The sequence below is a fragment of the Puntigrus tetrazona genome, chromosome 16, assembly GCF_018831695.1.
Source record: "Puntigrus tetrazona isolate hp1 chromosome 16, ASM1883169v1, whole genome shotgun sequence".
Lineage (NCBI taxonomy): Eukaryota > Metazoa > Chordata > Actinopteri > Cypriniformes > Cyprinidae > Puntigrus > Puntigrus tetrazona.
In genome coordinates this window covers 26,162,005-26,177,004 of record NC_056714.1, presented here as the reverse complement: position 1 = coordinate 26,177,004, position 15,000 = coordinate 26,162,005, and the positions used below count along the sequence as shown (strand labels likewise).

General features: G+C 36.5%; 1 protein-coding gene across 4 annotated transcripts in view; it reads left to right on the top strand.

The window, feature by feature from the left end:
• Positions 1-3,631: 3,631 nt before the first annotated feature.
• The window catches only part of LOC122361084 (protein argonaute-3), a 39,126-nt gene continuing 27,757 nt past the window's right edge, over positions 3,632-15,000 (top strand). For 2 of the 4 annotated variants that reach the window (XM_043262041.1, XM_043262040.1), the window contains exon 1: positions 3,632-4,347. In XM_043262041.1, coding sequence (XP_043117976.1) covers positions 4,329-4,347 — 19 coding nt within the window. In that variant the 5' untranslated portion in view covers positions 3,632-4,328. The remainder of the gene's footprint in view (positions 4,348-15,000) is intronic. The other 2 variants (XM_043262043.1, XM_043262042.1) reach the window with 1 other exon arrangement.

Here is a 15,000-nt window from a genome sequence, read left to right as displayed (position 1 = left end):
GTACACAGACGTGAGCAAAAATTAATTTTATTTTAAATGTGATTAATCGTTTGACAGCTCAGATTTTTAGTTTTGTTTTTAGTTTTAAATAGACTGCAGCTCTTAAACTCATTTACAATCATATAGTAATACTTAATTTTGGTCCATTTCTTACATAAATTTATGTGTGTGTGTGTGTGTGTGTATGCATACACACACACACACACACACACACACACACACACACACACATATATATATATATATATATATATATATATATATATATATATATATATATATATATATATATATATATATATATATATATATATATATATATATATATACACACATACATGCACATATATACACATATGTACACACATGTATGTGTGTGTGTGTGTGTATATATATATATATATATATATATATATATATATATATATATACACTCTCACACACATACACACACATTTATGTCCTTTTACATTTTTGGCTGAACTTTTCCTTTTAAACCGTTTCTTCCATCGGCCTGCGCGCACGAAGCAATACAAGGTCACCGAGAGCAATCACAAAGAGCCCGACGACAGCAGAGAACGAGACGCCGGCAGGAGGAGCTGTCCTGTATACCCTGAGCCCGTCCTCTCCCACACAGGCTCACGGAGGCCGCCGGGGTCATCACCGCTCGTCCTAGCCCTTCTGCATTGTTTTCAAACGTGCCGTTGGTAACACTGCCACATTCCCCTCCCAACAAGCACATTTATCTCTCACCGGTATCATAGCACCTTTTCGCCCTCGCCCGACGCATGTGGGCATGCCGGAAAATGCCTTTTTTTTTTTTCCCACGGGTTAGGGGAGCATTACGCCACGTAGTCATGTCACACGGTGGATGTACGAAATGCATGTTTAAACTGAGTTGGTGTTGTAACCGGAGCCTCTTAGTAATCACGTTAAGCCCGTACTAACTTCCGATGCCATACTTTTCTCACCCGTTTGCCTTGAAATGAAAAAGCTGTCATTGCGAGCGAGTCTGGATTTTTATTTGCGTTTCCTACAGGGGGCGAGCGAACGGTGACAGAGTTTTCATTTTCCGGCCAACCTTCCCTTTAAGGAAACCTTTTTACGAGTCTCCACGAGGCGGCGTTGTAGAAAGACTCGCCTCGAAGCACCTAAAGCGGTTTGTTGAAACTCAAAAGGGGTTTTAACTCGCGTTTATGAAATGTACACAAAGACATGCCTTTATACGTTAGGTTTTACCGAGCCGACGAGGTGATTTTTATCGATGCCCGCTGTATAATATCGATCCGGTCTGTCCTAGACTAAATATTCTGATGCAGTACTCGACTCTCGGAAGCCGCGGCACCTCATGGCTGATGAAGGAGAAGACGGAGGTGCGTGACGGCGTAATTGGAGAGTGAACTTCACCCGACCTCAACGTTTAAGCAATATTAAGCCACTGATAAAGAACAGTCCGTATCATAGCACTTCCCAGTAGATTCAACGAACGAACACAAAAGCAAGTCGTTTTGGCTCTGTATGTAATAGCGAGAGGACTTTGTTCGGGACGATTATTTTTTAAAGAAAATAAAAGTTGTTTTTTATTAAATCCCGCGTTGAGTGCTCTTTTCGGACTCGGGAGTGTGTGGAGTTGAAAGATGCAACTTTTAGTGCTCGCTTGCTTTTGTCCATCACTGGATGAATCCTAGGCATGGTTTGCCGTCGAACTCATTGATAGCGTGCTGCTGCTTGCTCGCAGAATGCAGCATTTCAAACTGAATCCAGATTTAAATTTAAATTGTGATAAATCGTGACAATGTTTTTCGCATGCTTCGTTAGCCCGGGAAAGTGATTGTGCTTCGTTCTGATTTCTCGTTGGCTTTAATCAATGGCGTTTTCATGCATCCTTTGTAAAATCACTCTTATCGTCTCTTCTGTTTTGTTAGATAACGTAATTCATAACATACCGTAAAACCATAATTCATGTTATCGGTATTTATTCTTGCACTGAACTGAATGCTACAGTTTAATTAATAATGGTTTCACAAAGGATTTTATGAAGGTGAATGAGGTTTAAGTAAAATCGGTCTTTTATTGAACTGGTTAAGATTACAATTCATGTTATCGGTTTAACAAATAATTTGAGAGATCCTTTAACTTTTTTTTTATAACCAACTATTTAGAAATAATGTAATTTTTTTAAATTAATAGGAACATTCGCAAAACGTGCTCAGAATATTTTTTTGTTGGCAGAGATATATAGGTGGAAAATGTAACTGTAGCTTAAGAAACAGTAACATTAATAGAATGTTTATTTTAAGAGTTAAGTCTTTAATGACCTCATTCAAACCTCATATTTAATAACCTCGTTCATTTAAACCTCATTCAAACAATAACAAAACATCCGTCGTGCATTATGGAACTTTTTGAACGTTTGCTTGACATTTTTTAAACGTTTTAGAATGTTGAGACATTTCAAATGTAACATTAACAGAATGTTTGAAAAAAATGGAATTTTCCATTAACATTTGTGCAACCAAGAAACGTTTAAAAGGCGTTTAGAACGATCATAGTTTTCACTAGCTACTTGTTGGCAACGTTATCAAAACGTTCTTTGGAAAAAAAAAAAAGTGTTCGTTGATGGAGGCTGTTCACAGAACCTTTTCCATTTTTTAAATGTTTCAGAATGTTAAGAGGCATTTTAAGAGTAATGTTCCTATAATGTTGAAAAATTTGTTCAGTGATAATGTTTATAATAGGTTTTATAGAGCAATAACTTAATAGGAACGTAAGCAAAACATTCTTAGAACAAAAAATGTTGATAGACATAATAACAGATAGACATAACATAGATGGATGGATGGATGGATGGATGGATGGATATAATAACATAGACAGACAGACCTAAAAACATAGATAAATAGATGGATGGATGGATGGATGGATAGTATAATAACATAGATAGACAGACATAAAAACATTTATAGATATAATAACATAGATGGATAGACATAATAAGATAGATAGACATAACATAGATATAATAAGATAGGCACAAAAACAGATAGATATAATAACATAGATAGATGGATAGACATAATTAGATAGATAGATAGATAGATATATATATAATAACATAGATGGGTAGACATAACATAGATATAATAAGATATAATAAGATAGGCATAGATAGATAGATAGATAGATAGATAGATAGATAGATATACATAATAACAGATAGACATAACATAGATATAATAACATAGATAGATACATAGATAGACATAACAGATATAGACATAATAACAGATAGAAAGATAGATGATAGATAGATAGATAGATAGATAGATAGATAGATATAATAACATAGATAGATGGATAGACATAATTAGATAGATGATAGATAGATAAATATAATAACATAGATAGATGGATAGACATAATTAGATAGATAGATAGATAGATAGACATAATAATATAGATAGATAGATAGATAAATAGATAGATAGATAGATAGAATTGAATGGTTTTGCGAAGGATTTTACGAATCAGTGAGGCCTAATAAGTTGATGATGATGATGATGATGATGATGATGATGAGGCTGCCTCAAACCCCGTCCCTTCCCCCGCGCGCTCGCGCTTCCCCTCGCAGCCAATCAGCGCGCGGCTCTCGCGGCAGGTCCGTGCGTCGCGCTCGCGGAGGATCAGACGCTCCATATTTAGCCGAAGCGAGTCTCGCGGAGGCTCTGTCAGAGAAACCCTGCGAGGGAGTCCAGCTCCCAACTTATCCCGTGTCACCGCCGGCGCAAAACGTCGGGAACACGCGCCGTCGACGAGCCTCGAGCTTCGAGGACGGGATTCATGGAGGATCGGGGACTTTCGCGGATTTTTCCCCTCACAGATGGGAACGTAGCTTAGCTGGTTAGCCTGGCCGCTAGCAGTAGCAGGCTAGCTGTGTCGAAGAGCGGAGGCGACATAAGTTGACTTTTACTCGCCGTAACGTCATAACACCTCAACAACCCGCCTCGGTCTTTCCAAAGACGCGTTTCTGAAGGCGTCGCCGTCACAGAAACAGCGTTTCGGGACTGTATTCAGGGGAACTTCTCGTCTTAGCTGGCTGGCTAGCTGGCCGTCACGTCAATCTGTCAACCGAACCAGAAATCCAGACCGGATAGTTCGCGCACGGAGGCACCGAACCTCCCCCTCTGCTCTGATACACGAGCTTCTGGGACGCTGGATTAGGAGCCCGTGAACCGGGAGGAGACGCTCGCGTTGGGTTAACGGAACCGCAGAGTTTCTGAAGTTCGTCTACTGCGAGCCGGGGACGGAACCGGACAGAGACCTCATGAATGGAAATCGGAACTACAGGTGTGTGTGTGTGTGTGTGTGTGTGTGTGTGTGTGTGTTGGGTCTTTTGCGCACATCTGGCTGTTCGCAAAGTCACGACGAGGGAACGAACGAATGCATATTTGTGGCCGTGGATCACAGAACCGGTCTTAAGAGTGTTTTTATTCACGCATCACCCGAAAGCCGAATAAATCAGCTTTCCCTTGATGCATGGCTCGCTCGGGCAGAACAGCGTTTGGCTCGGATGCAACTATTTGCAAACATGAGGGTGCGAAAAAAGCCCAAATATTGAGAAATTCGCTTTCTTAGCAATGCGTGTTACTAATAAAAAGTAAAGTTTAGATATTTAACTTTGCTAAATGTCTATATGGAACGTAGTGTGTGTGTGTATATATGTGTGTGTGTGTATGTATGTATGTATGTATGTATGTATGTATGTATGTATGTATGTGTGTATATGTGTGTGTGTGTGTGTGTGTGTGTGTGTGTGTGTGTGTGTGTGTATATATATATATATATATATATATATATATATATATATATATATATATATATATATATATATATATATATATATATATATATATGCTGTTTTGTGTCTCTTGTCAAATCGATTAGTAATTGAATCATTCTTGTTGTATGATGTGTAGAAATGCGTGTAGAAATGTAGAACAATTTGACCGGTGTTCTTACCTTTTAACTTAAAACAATAAAAATTAAAAAAAGTAATGTTATCTGGATAAAAGCGTAACATTGAACCCTTATTATTATTACATTCTCAAGCAATTGTTAGGATAAACAAACAAACAGGCATAAAGTGGTATTTTTTGCATTCCCTTTTTAAATTTGTACAAATTAAGTTCTCATCAATGCATATTGCTTATTCAAATTGGTTTTGCTAGGTTTATGGTGGGAAATATACACTTGTATGCTCTCGATCTTTACTCAGTACCCTAGTAATTTTTGGCATAAAAGAAAAATTGTGCTGCTTATGACTGGTTTTGTGCTCCAGGGCCACGTTGGTATATTGACATGCATTAAATGTTACTAATGTACATATACTGTATTTACACACACAGTATTAAAACATGCATGCTGCTGTGCTTCGTTATAGTCGAGCAGGTGTTTGAGTTGTTTTTAAACTAACTTCAATGCACTATTAAAGCATCTCCAAGCAATGGCAACCACAAACTCTCACAACGTCCTTCGTTGTGAATATCATGCTTTTATAAAACCTTTCAGAATTACTTTCGCCACTTATTTACGCTTGAAGTATTCTTGAGTCCCCATGGAAAACCTAGAGATATCTGGGATTTTTTTGCATGTTTTGTAGCAATTTATTTTTATATTTTTTAACTTATGATCTACTTTTAAATTATTTGATGTGTCGGTATTGGTCTTGAATTTTTTTTTTTTTTTTTTTTTGTTAAATTGATTTACAGATTGTGTTGGAAATGTTTATGAAGTATTTATTGTTCTTTGGATAGCAAGTTCACCTTTTTTAATTGCGATCGCATGTTTTTATTGTTATGTCCTAATGATGATTTAGCCGTTATTGGGAGGTAATAATAACGCAGTCCTGTTGGTCGTGAGAGCCGGGATGGGTTCGAGTAGTCAAGCATTTCTGTGAAATACTGCGAACATTTGTAGCGTTCTTCGTACATGTCTTCTAGCGTGGTTTAGATCGGAGCCATTATCTCATCGTGGGCATTTTCAAGGCTGGCTGTGAGTCATTTGGTGACGAGATGAAGGGCTGGTCAGACGTGATGAGGGTGGTTCACCTCGTGTAACCAGATTAGTGACCTCTCATAACCTCACTGACATCAGGGTCAGAAGTTCATCACTGGCAAATGTCCCATTTTTTTTTTTTTTTGTAAGTGCTTCCCTAAAGCAGCGTGTTCCTCTTTGCGTTTGGCTGTTTTCTTGAATGATGCTTATTCTGTGTTTCCTGATGCGGTGATATCTCAGGGGTCTGCGTGGTGCGTCACCTGTGGAATACCCCCGTCTGAAGGGGCTTTGTGAAGAAAGCCATTGGATTTTCCCTTAGAACATTATCTGTACTACTGCTGAGAAATAAGACTTCTTCTTCGAGACTGCATGATGTTTACCTTGGGGTACAGCGGTCGATTGAACTTTTTTCAGCCCCTAAGTAGTTTGCAACATAATTGGCAGCCTAAAAAGGCCCATGAAATCTGCTTCATCTTCCCAAAATAAATGTTTTTCCATTTTCTGGATTCATTTAAAACTCTAGATTCAAGTGAAGTTAAATATTATTACAAATCATGTCATGTTAATTTAAAACCATGAAATGTGTAACATAACACAAATGAACAAATTATACATTTTAGGGACATATAATTTTTTTTTTTTTTTTTATCAAAATTTTTTCTTTTTTTTTTTTCATTCCTTTTTTCCCATTTGGATTTTTCTGGATTCAGTTTTAATGGTTAAATTAATCACTCATAAAGGAATTAATTGAAATCATAAAAATGATACAGTTTAACAATCCATTAAGGTGGTATTTAATTTAATTTTTGAAATTGTCTGGATTCAATATTCTTAGGCTTAACATTTTCAGTATTCTGTTTTAATGGTTAATTTAAATGACTTAAATTCATTTTAACGGTTGCACTTCTAGGGCCCTTCTGATATATTTATTCCCAAATTCCACGTTTATTTGTGTATCGTTACTTTGCGAAGCACTTTCTCCTCTACAGCAATACATTTCTGTCACGATTTCATCAGGATGGTAATTTCTGAAAGTTTAAGACGTTTATTCAATCTAAAATTTGCCAAATTAAATGACATTCTGGTTATATTGTACATTTTTATGACCGGTTGCTGTGATTCGGTGGATTCTGAGAGTCTGTGAGAACGGAGCGGCCAGTGACCGTGAAGAGACCTAACCCGTACGTTTTTATCAGGTTTGATGCTAAATATGGCATGGCTTGAGGTGTTTAATAGCGCCAGATGTTTCCTGTCACCGATCTATGAAGGGCCCCTGTTGATGGGAAGCCCCCGTCGTGTCTCATTTTGAGGTAATGCTACAGGTGGGTGGGTACAGGCCAAAACAATGCCTTTTTCCCCACACAGGTTGCATAAACCGTTTTTCGAGAGCCTGGCGTCGCTTAATGATCCAGGTGCCCATCTTTTCCCAGCAGTGGTTCTGTTGTGCCGCATTGACTTTCGATGGCCGCTGTTTGTTTGATGGCAGCGCCGAAGCGGAGGAAGAGTTGCATCCTTTGTTTCAACAAAAGCCCCTCGATCTCCTCCCATCGCCCATAAGCTGATGACATGCTATGCGTGGTTTCTATGGAGAGTGCAGTTTGTCTTAAACGGACATTGTGGACGGCCAGTATAGTGAAGCTTTTTTGGGAGGCCCACCGTGATGGGAGTAATAGTTTGTGGGCGGCCGGCGCTGTCTGTCAGCTGTCTGCTTATTGGATGCTTATTGGACTAGTAAAAACCAAAAAAGCTAATTAAACGGTTAATTTAGCTTTTATATTCATTTTGTTTTTACGCTTTATTATAGTGTGAAGCAAGATGGTTTTCAAAAGGGTTCATTTAATTTTGAACCGCAAGATTAACTGAACTTTCATGTGGTCAAGATTAGAAATATTTAATGCAGTCATGTAAAAATGAATACCCTTTAAGAAACGTATTAGTTTTTAAAAGCAGCTTTCTTGCCTATTTGTTTCACTTTTTACAATTATTCAATTCATCATGTACTTTTGCTATCGCGTGAAATGATGCATAAAAGAAACAAACTTTTTTTTTGGTTTAAAATGGTGATTTTGATGCATCATTTAGATTTGATCACATTTAATGCAGTTTTGTTAAATACAATAAAATGTAAACGGCTATTTCAAGTGGATTTCTTGCATTAAAAATAAAACTTTTGGTTTTATCCAGTGCCGTTATTTTGGCTTGTAAAGCAAGCTGTTTATCGGAAGCATAGCGTTACGGTTATTGAGTGAAAAAACATAAAATAGAGCGACGAATAATCAAAATGTGTTTATTGTTCCGCTTAGGCTTTCAAATATCGCTGCATATTAATGTGCCACTAAAAATAACCTGTGCATCCCAGAGTTTTGAGAGACCCAGCTAAAAAGCAATCATTGAACGCTCGGGATATTGCGTTGTTTTATGTTATCCAGCTCTGTTCACCACGTGCGCCGCACAGTCACCGTGACCCATCATAGCCCAAGAATGCGATCCCTTTCATTTTCGGTGCCGAGACACTGCAACGCATTGTGTTCAGCATCACGGGTGGATATGCTGCTTGAAAGTGTGCAGGCCGTGAATTAAGTAGAAAAAGATGGATGAAGAAGAGGTCTGAGGGCCCTCTGGAGTGGGATGTCGGCCTGGGGAATGTTTTCATGGCAGTTATGTATGGAGGCTTAGCAATCTCTATGCGCGCGTGGGGCCCTCTGTGGCCTTTAGGCCCTTTTTTCTTTGAAGGTTAGTTGGGGGAAGGCAGAGAGGCTCCGAGGAGGGAGTTTATACTGTAAAAGGAGAGAAAGCTTGACCCACGGCTGTGCCTCCGAGTCTCCCGTTTGGGTCGAATCGCTTTTCAGATGCCTTCGCTTAATTGCTTCTTTTCTGTTTGGTAATTTGTGTTCCTCGCTCCGCTCTCAGCGAGCTGGTTAAGCCTGTGAACTACACGGGGCGCTTTTCACCTCGCTGGGAATCTCGGGCCAGAATGGATCTTATTCATCAGACGCGCTCTTGGTGTGGTCCGGGTTCAGGCCGTTTTCCTCCGACGTGTACCTTGGCAAATATCGTCCGGCGTCTGCCCCTGCAGAACCCCGACAAGCCCTGCTTTGCCAGTGTCCACAGTGTCCTTATCGTAGCTGCTGATTCTATCGAGACGCTTATTTTAAGCCAATCAAAAACAATTAAAGTGGTTGGAGCGGATGGTGAATAAGCTTGACTGTTTTACTAAACTGTAGGTTATTGCTTTCATCATTTTTGTTTTGCTGTTTGCTATATACTTTTTAATTTTTTTACTGTTTGTTTGTATCACACATTGTTTTATAAAATGAGTTTTACTCCCTAAAATTCGGTGTTTTCCACGTTAATTAAATTTAGAATTAAATACATTTTAATAATAAAAAAACCACATAATTTTATGAAGCTTGCTTGGGTTAAAAAATCTTTTTATTTGTTTTTTTTCACCTTGTTTTTTCCTGAATTGTGAGAGAGAAACATGTGATTGTCGAGCTTATATCTCATTTATGTTTCTATATCTTGTTTGTCTTAATTTTTTTTTTTTAATTCTCGAGGCTTTTTTTTCCCTCCATAAAAAAGGTTAATATTTATTTGAGAAGAAGAATTGATCAAAATAGTCGGGAAAAAGTCAGCGTTGTGAGAAAGTCAGGGTTTCTGAAATAATCCCCCCCTAAAATAATGTTTCTTGCTTTTTCTCAATTCCATATTTTAGGATTTTATACATATTTAAGCGTCAAAAATGATGGTCACACGAATGAAATAATCAGTTCAGTTTAATAAAATATTTTTAATAATGAAAAAACAACTCTACTCTTTTTATTATTCCAACATTTGCTCAATTCTGTAACATTACACCGTAAAATTTATATACATTTTTATATGACAGGACTCTGCATTTTCTAGCATTTTAAGTAATCTGAGGTATTTTATCTGACTAGTTTGAAATATTTGACACATTTAACTTCATGTTTTCATGTCTTTTTGAAGCGGAGGGCTTGTATTACAATGTATTTCTTGTATTCATTATTATCTGTTTGTTAATCTTAAACGGTCTTGTTGTTTGTCAGGTCTTTTACATCAGAACTGTTCTAAAAGAAGCTTAAAAAGAGATCTCAGAACCCGAACGGGCTATAATTGTTTCTAGAATTGGGCAAATGTCGTTTGTAAGCCTTTTCAGAGCAGATAATGAGAATTATATTTGATATTTTTTACTTCTAGTGCCCTTCCCCACAGCTGTACGGTTCAGACAGACCGCCTCTTGCTTCGGCTCTTATCTCCATGTCCTAATCTCCGGATTACTATACCTTTCAAAGGTTACGTCTTTACCTTACAGAGCTGTTGTTACCGTGTCAGCCGGTTTGCCAACTGTACACACGCATGGACACACACTCCCCAGCTTCCCATGCTGCTCTGTCACTCAGTGCGTCTGAACCCGGTGCCGTGACTGACGCCATTGTGTCGTACCGCCGAGCTCTCGGCCCGTTCCCACAACCCAAGCCTCTGTGGATTAGACTCACAACAGCTGTATTGTGTGTGTGTGTGTGTGTGTTTGCTGTAGTGTGCTAGAGAGGTAGCGAGCTCAGAATACAGTACTGCATTTATTACTGGATGTCTGGAAACTGACCAGATTGGCTGGTCAGCAGTTAGTGTAGTTAGTTGCGAATTTCTTCTGGCAGTTTTTGCACTGTGTGTGTGCGTCTGTGTCTCTCTCTCTCTCTCTCTCTCTCTGTGTGTGTGTGTGTGTGTGTGTGTGTGTGTGTGTGTGTGTGTGTGTGTGTGTGTGTCTCTCTGTGTGTGTGTGTGTGTGTGTGTCTGTCTCTCTGTGTGTGTGTGTGTGTGTGTGTGTGTTTTTTTTTTTCTTGTTATTTTAAGAAAGTCTGTTCAAATTTCTCATGGTTAGTTAGTGTTTTTTTTTTTTTTTTTTTTTTTTTTTTTTTAGTATTATTTTTAGTTCCATAATATATATTTCTATACTATATATGATATAATAATTTGTAATTTTAGCACTAAAGTAAATTTTGTTTAGTTATTAATATATTGCCTATAACTATGTATTAAGGAAGAGATTTTATATATATATATATATATATATATATATATATATATATATATATATATATATATATATATATATATACAGTACATTCACATTTTATATATATATGTGTTTTTTTGTTTTTTTAATTTTAGTAATTCTTGTTTTAATATTTTAATTTCAACATTAAATTTTAGTATTCATTATGTGTTTTTTAATTATTATTTTAGCTTTAGTAATCTAGTTTTGTAAATTTTTCTAGTTTAATTTTTTTCCTAGTCATTTTAATTTGTTTAATGCATTTCAATTCCCAAAAGCAATTAAATTTTTATTTTATTTTATTTATTTTTTTTAGTTTAACAGCTCTTTTGTCGAGAGGTGATACTGAGGCTAATATAAATAACCAATGTTTTAACACTGTTATCAGCCAATATCAGTCCAATTTATTGATCTTTATTTTTAAGATGAATACTTATTTACTATAATATAATATTTAATAGCCTTTAATAAAAGCTTAGATATTTACACTCGGCGGTAACATCATCATTAAGTAGTATTTATTTATTGGATGCTGAATGCTGAATTTCAGCCCTGAGCTCACAGCTCGATTCTTCCGGTTATTTGCCGTAGAGATGACGTGCTTCCAGCTTGTAGCGTGGACGCGGCGCTTCTGTGCAAACGGCCAGCCGCTGCTTTCGGCACATTGTGAATGAGCTCTAGCATTAATGATTCATTGGAGCCGCCTGCACCAGAGCAGCTCAGCTGAATGATGAATTGCTCTTAATCGCACTCGCCTTTTAGCGGTATTAATATTTTTTTTAGTTTATTTCTTGGTTTATCGTTGTCCTCCTAAAATCACCGGCTGCATCTGATGCAGTAATGACCGTCTCCATGGTCACCACGTGCTCGCTTCTTGCCCGCTTCAGTCCCCGTTTGTGGGTCACCCGAGGACAGCGATGCTTTTGGCAGCAGTAAGGAGCAGAGATTGAAGTAATCTAATCGCTCCGCTGCCCACCTCTCCCAGGCAGCTTTCTCTGCTCGTATGATGATGTTGTGGGCTTTTTATTTTTATATCAGGTGATTTTTGTCTTATTTGTGGGCATGCAAATAAATCAAAGCTTTTTCGGGTTCGTAGCATGCCAAAAGTAGACGTCTCTGCCCAGATTTTACAGGCATTTTGATGACAGGATGTCGAAATTACAGAGCAATTTCCGATGAACCGGTGTTTTCAGAACATGAAGTGACCTCTAACCGTGACCGGCGATACGTAGGCAGATAGTTAGGCTGATGTTGTGTTATTGGAGATCTGAATATGGCATCAAGTATTCCTGTTAACATTCAGAGTTGTAAATAAATATCATTTTTATTTATATAGCGCTTTCAACGACACAGATTGTATCAAAGCACTGATAGCGATTGGTGAAATACGAACGTAACCAGTATAAAATCTTAAACATTTTGTGCGTTTTGAAAAAGTTAAATGCGTAAATCTGGTGCACTTTTACCCGTTTCAGTGACGAAATAAGAAAAAGAGACATTTTAAATGATTGGTATTATTGTTATTGCTAAAATAAATGTAATTTGAGCTAATAATGTTAAATAATTATAAAAAGAAATTATATAATATACAAATGTATTTATATAATTATGAAATATTAATTTATTGATAAGTGCAATTGTTTTTGTTGTTAACATTAAGAAATAAATATATTATTACTATAATGCCCTTGCACTGCAAAATTAATTCCATCATAATTATATACATTTTCAAGTGTAAATATTATATTTATTGATCTTTATAAATGTATGTAAATAAGTTATTATTATTTTTACAATTTTATTTATTATTATTATTATTATTATTACATATTGTTTGGCTTCCTAAAAATCCTTTTGAATATAATAATCTGATTATAATAAACAACTTTTAAATTTATAAATTTGTGTAATTTTAAGTGTTTTTTTTTAATACGTATTTATGAAATCTCATTTATTTTGCAGTGCATTTTAATGGTTCTTATTGTTCACCTTGCACTGTAAAATGAAAAGTCTATATTACGAATGACTTTCTAATATAAATATTATATTAAATATTGCCGTTATCGGAAGTGTAACATATTAATGATTCATTATCAAGCAGCTTTCCAAGTAACACTGATTTATTGCATCTGTGGTTTTTTTTTTCATCACAATACTGGCACGTTTGACGTCCAGTGTGCACAAAAGCTGATGCGAGCGACTGTTTCTGACGACAGGCCTGTTCTGCGTGTTTCGTTCTTGCTTTCGCTCCCTCCTTTATCCGCGCGGCCTTGGCGCTTAGCTACGTTTCCCTCTCAACAGAGATGACGGCGTAGCGCTGCACGTATGCTCCGGAGTGGGCGGCGGTGGGAAAGTAAGCTCTGCCCTGAGACCACAGTCAAGGAAGTGTGGCGTAATGACTCATTGGTAGAGTACAGCGCGCGCGGAGGATGAAAAGCGGCATCCTCTGGCCTCGCCGCCTCCTCTCCCACCCCCTCCCAGGATCCCCGTCACTCCCTCAGGCCTGGCTCTGAATCCAAATGCGGCCGACGGAGCGTGCGCGTCTGCGTTTCGCCGTAAAATCCGAGCGTTATCGGTCCTCGGGAGATTTCCATGACAAAGACGCAGTCGTCTGGGGTTTCGGACCCCCCTGTTCGTCTGGCGGCGTGTAAAAGCCCGGGGTCTCTCAGACTGGCCTGTGTCTGCTGTAAGAGGCCCACCAGGTAAAAAAAAAAAAAAAAAAACCTCCTGACAGAGCAGCCATGCAACAGCGAGCTCTCACTTTTGCTTCCGGAAGTATTTTTCCTATTCGTTTTTTTTATGCGCGCTCGAACTGAGGTGAATCACTTTTGATTCAAAGCTAAAATTTAAATGATTGGTGTAATTGTTATTGTATTATTGTAATGATTGGTGTAAATAATTATTATAAAAATGTATATAATATATAAAAATACATTATAACAGTAAATATTTATTTATTGTTAAGTGCAAGTATATTTTGTTGTTGTTGTTGTTAACATTAATAAATAAATATAATATTATTATTATTATTATTATTATTATTATTATTATGCCCTTTCACTGTAAAATAAAGTAATTGCATAATAATTATATACATTATTTTTAACTGTAAATATTATATTTATTGATCTTTATAAATGTATGTAAATTAAAAAAATTGTTTTATATATTATTATTTATACTCGAACTGAGGTGAATCACTTTTGATTAAAAGCTAAAAAGGTACACGTTCGTATGTTTTTGTAAATCAAAGATTTTTTTTTTTAGCTATTCACATTTCTGTATTTAGCGATATCCAAAGCAACTTTTAAAGGAACAATTTATCAAAGAACCAGTAATAGTTGTAATATTTAATTCCAGGTTATGTTTATTTAAAACAAAAATTGAAAAGTCTCTTATGAAAAACATTTATTTATTAAACAAAATACAAATAGCAACGTTTTTAAAAATAATTATAATTTTAAAATGGTTTTGGATTTTAATATACATTTAAAATGTTTTAATTTATGTTTTTAATTTGTTAAAAAATTTTTTATTAATGATAGAGCAGTTGTTACCTGTAGTTCTAGATTTTTTTTTTATATTTATATTTAATTCGAAATTGATTTTTTTTTTTTTTTTTTCTCTTCATCTTTTTTTTTATATTTTAAAGTCACTTTTGTTTTTTTTTTATAAAGTAAATAGAATTACCGCGTATTAAATTCAACATTAACTTCTTAAAAACATTTGTGTCTAATATGTGTGGTTTTGATGAAAATAAAAGTGATGGATCACATAATGATGAACAGTGATTATTGTGTAGCTGGGCGTCTTCATGTTAGGTTCGTCTTGAAGGGTTTATACATTATGGCTAAAAATCAATTTCTCTA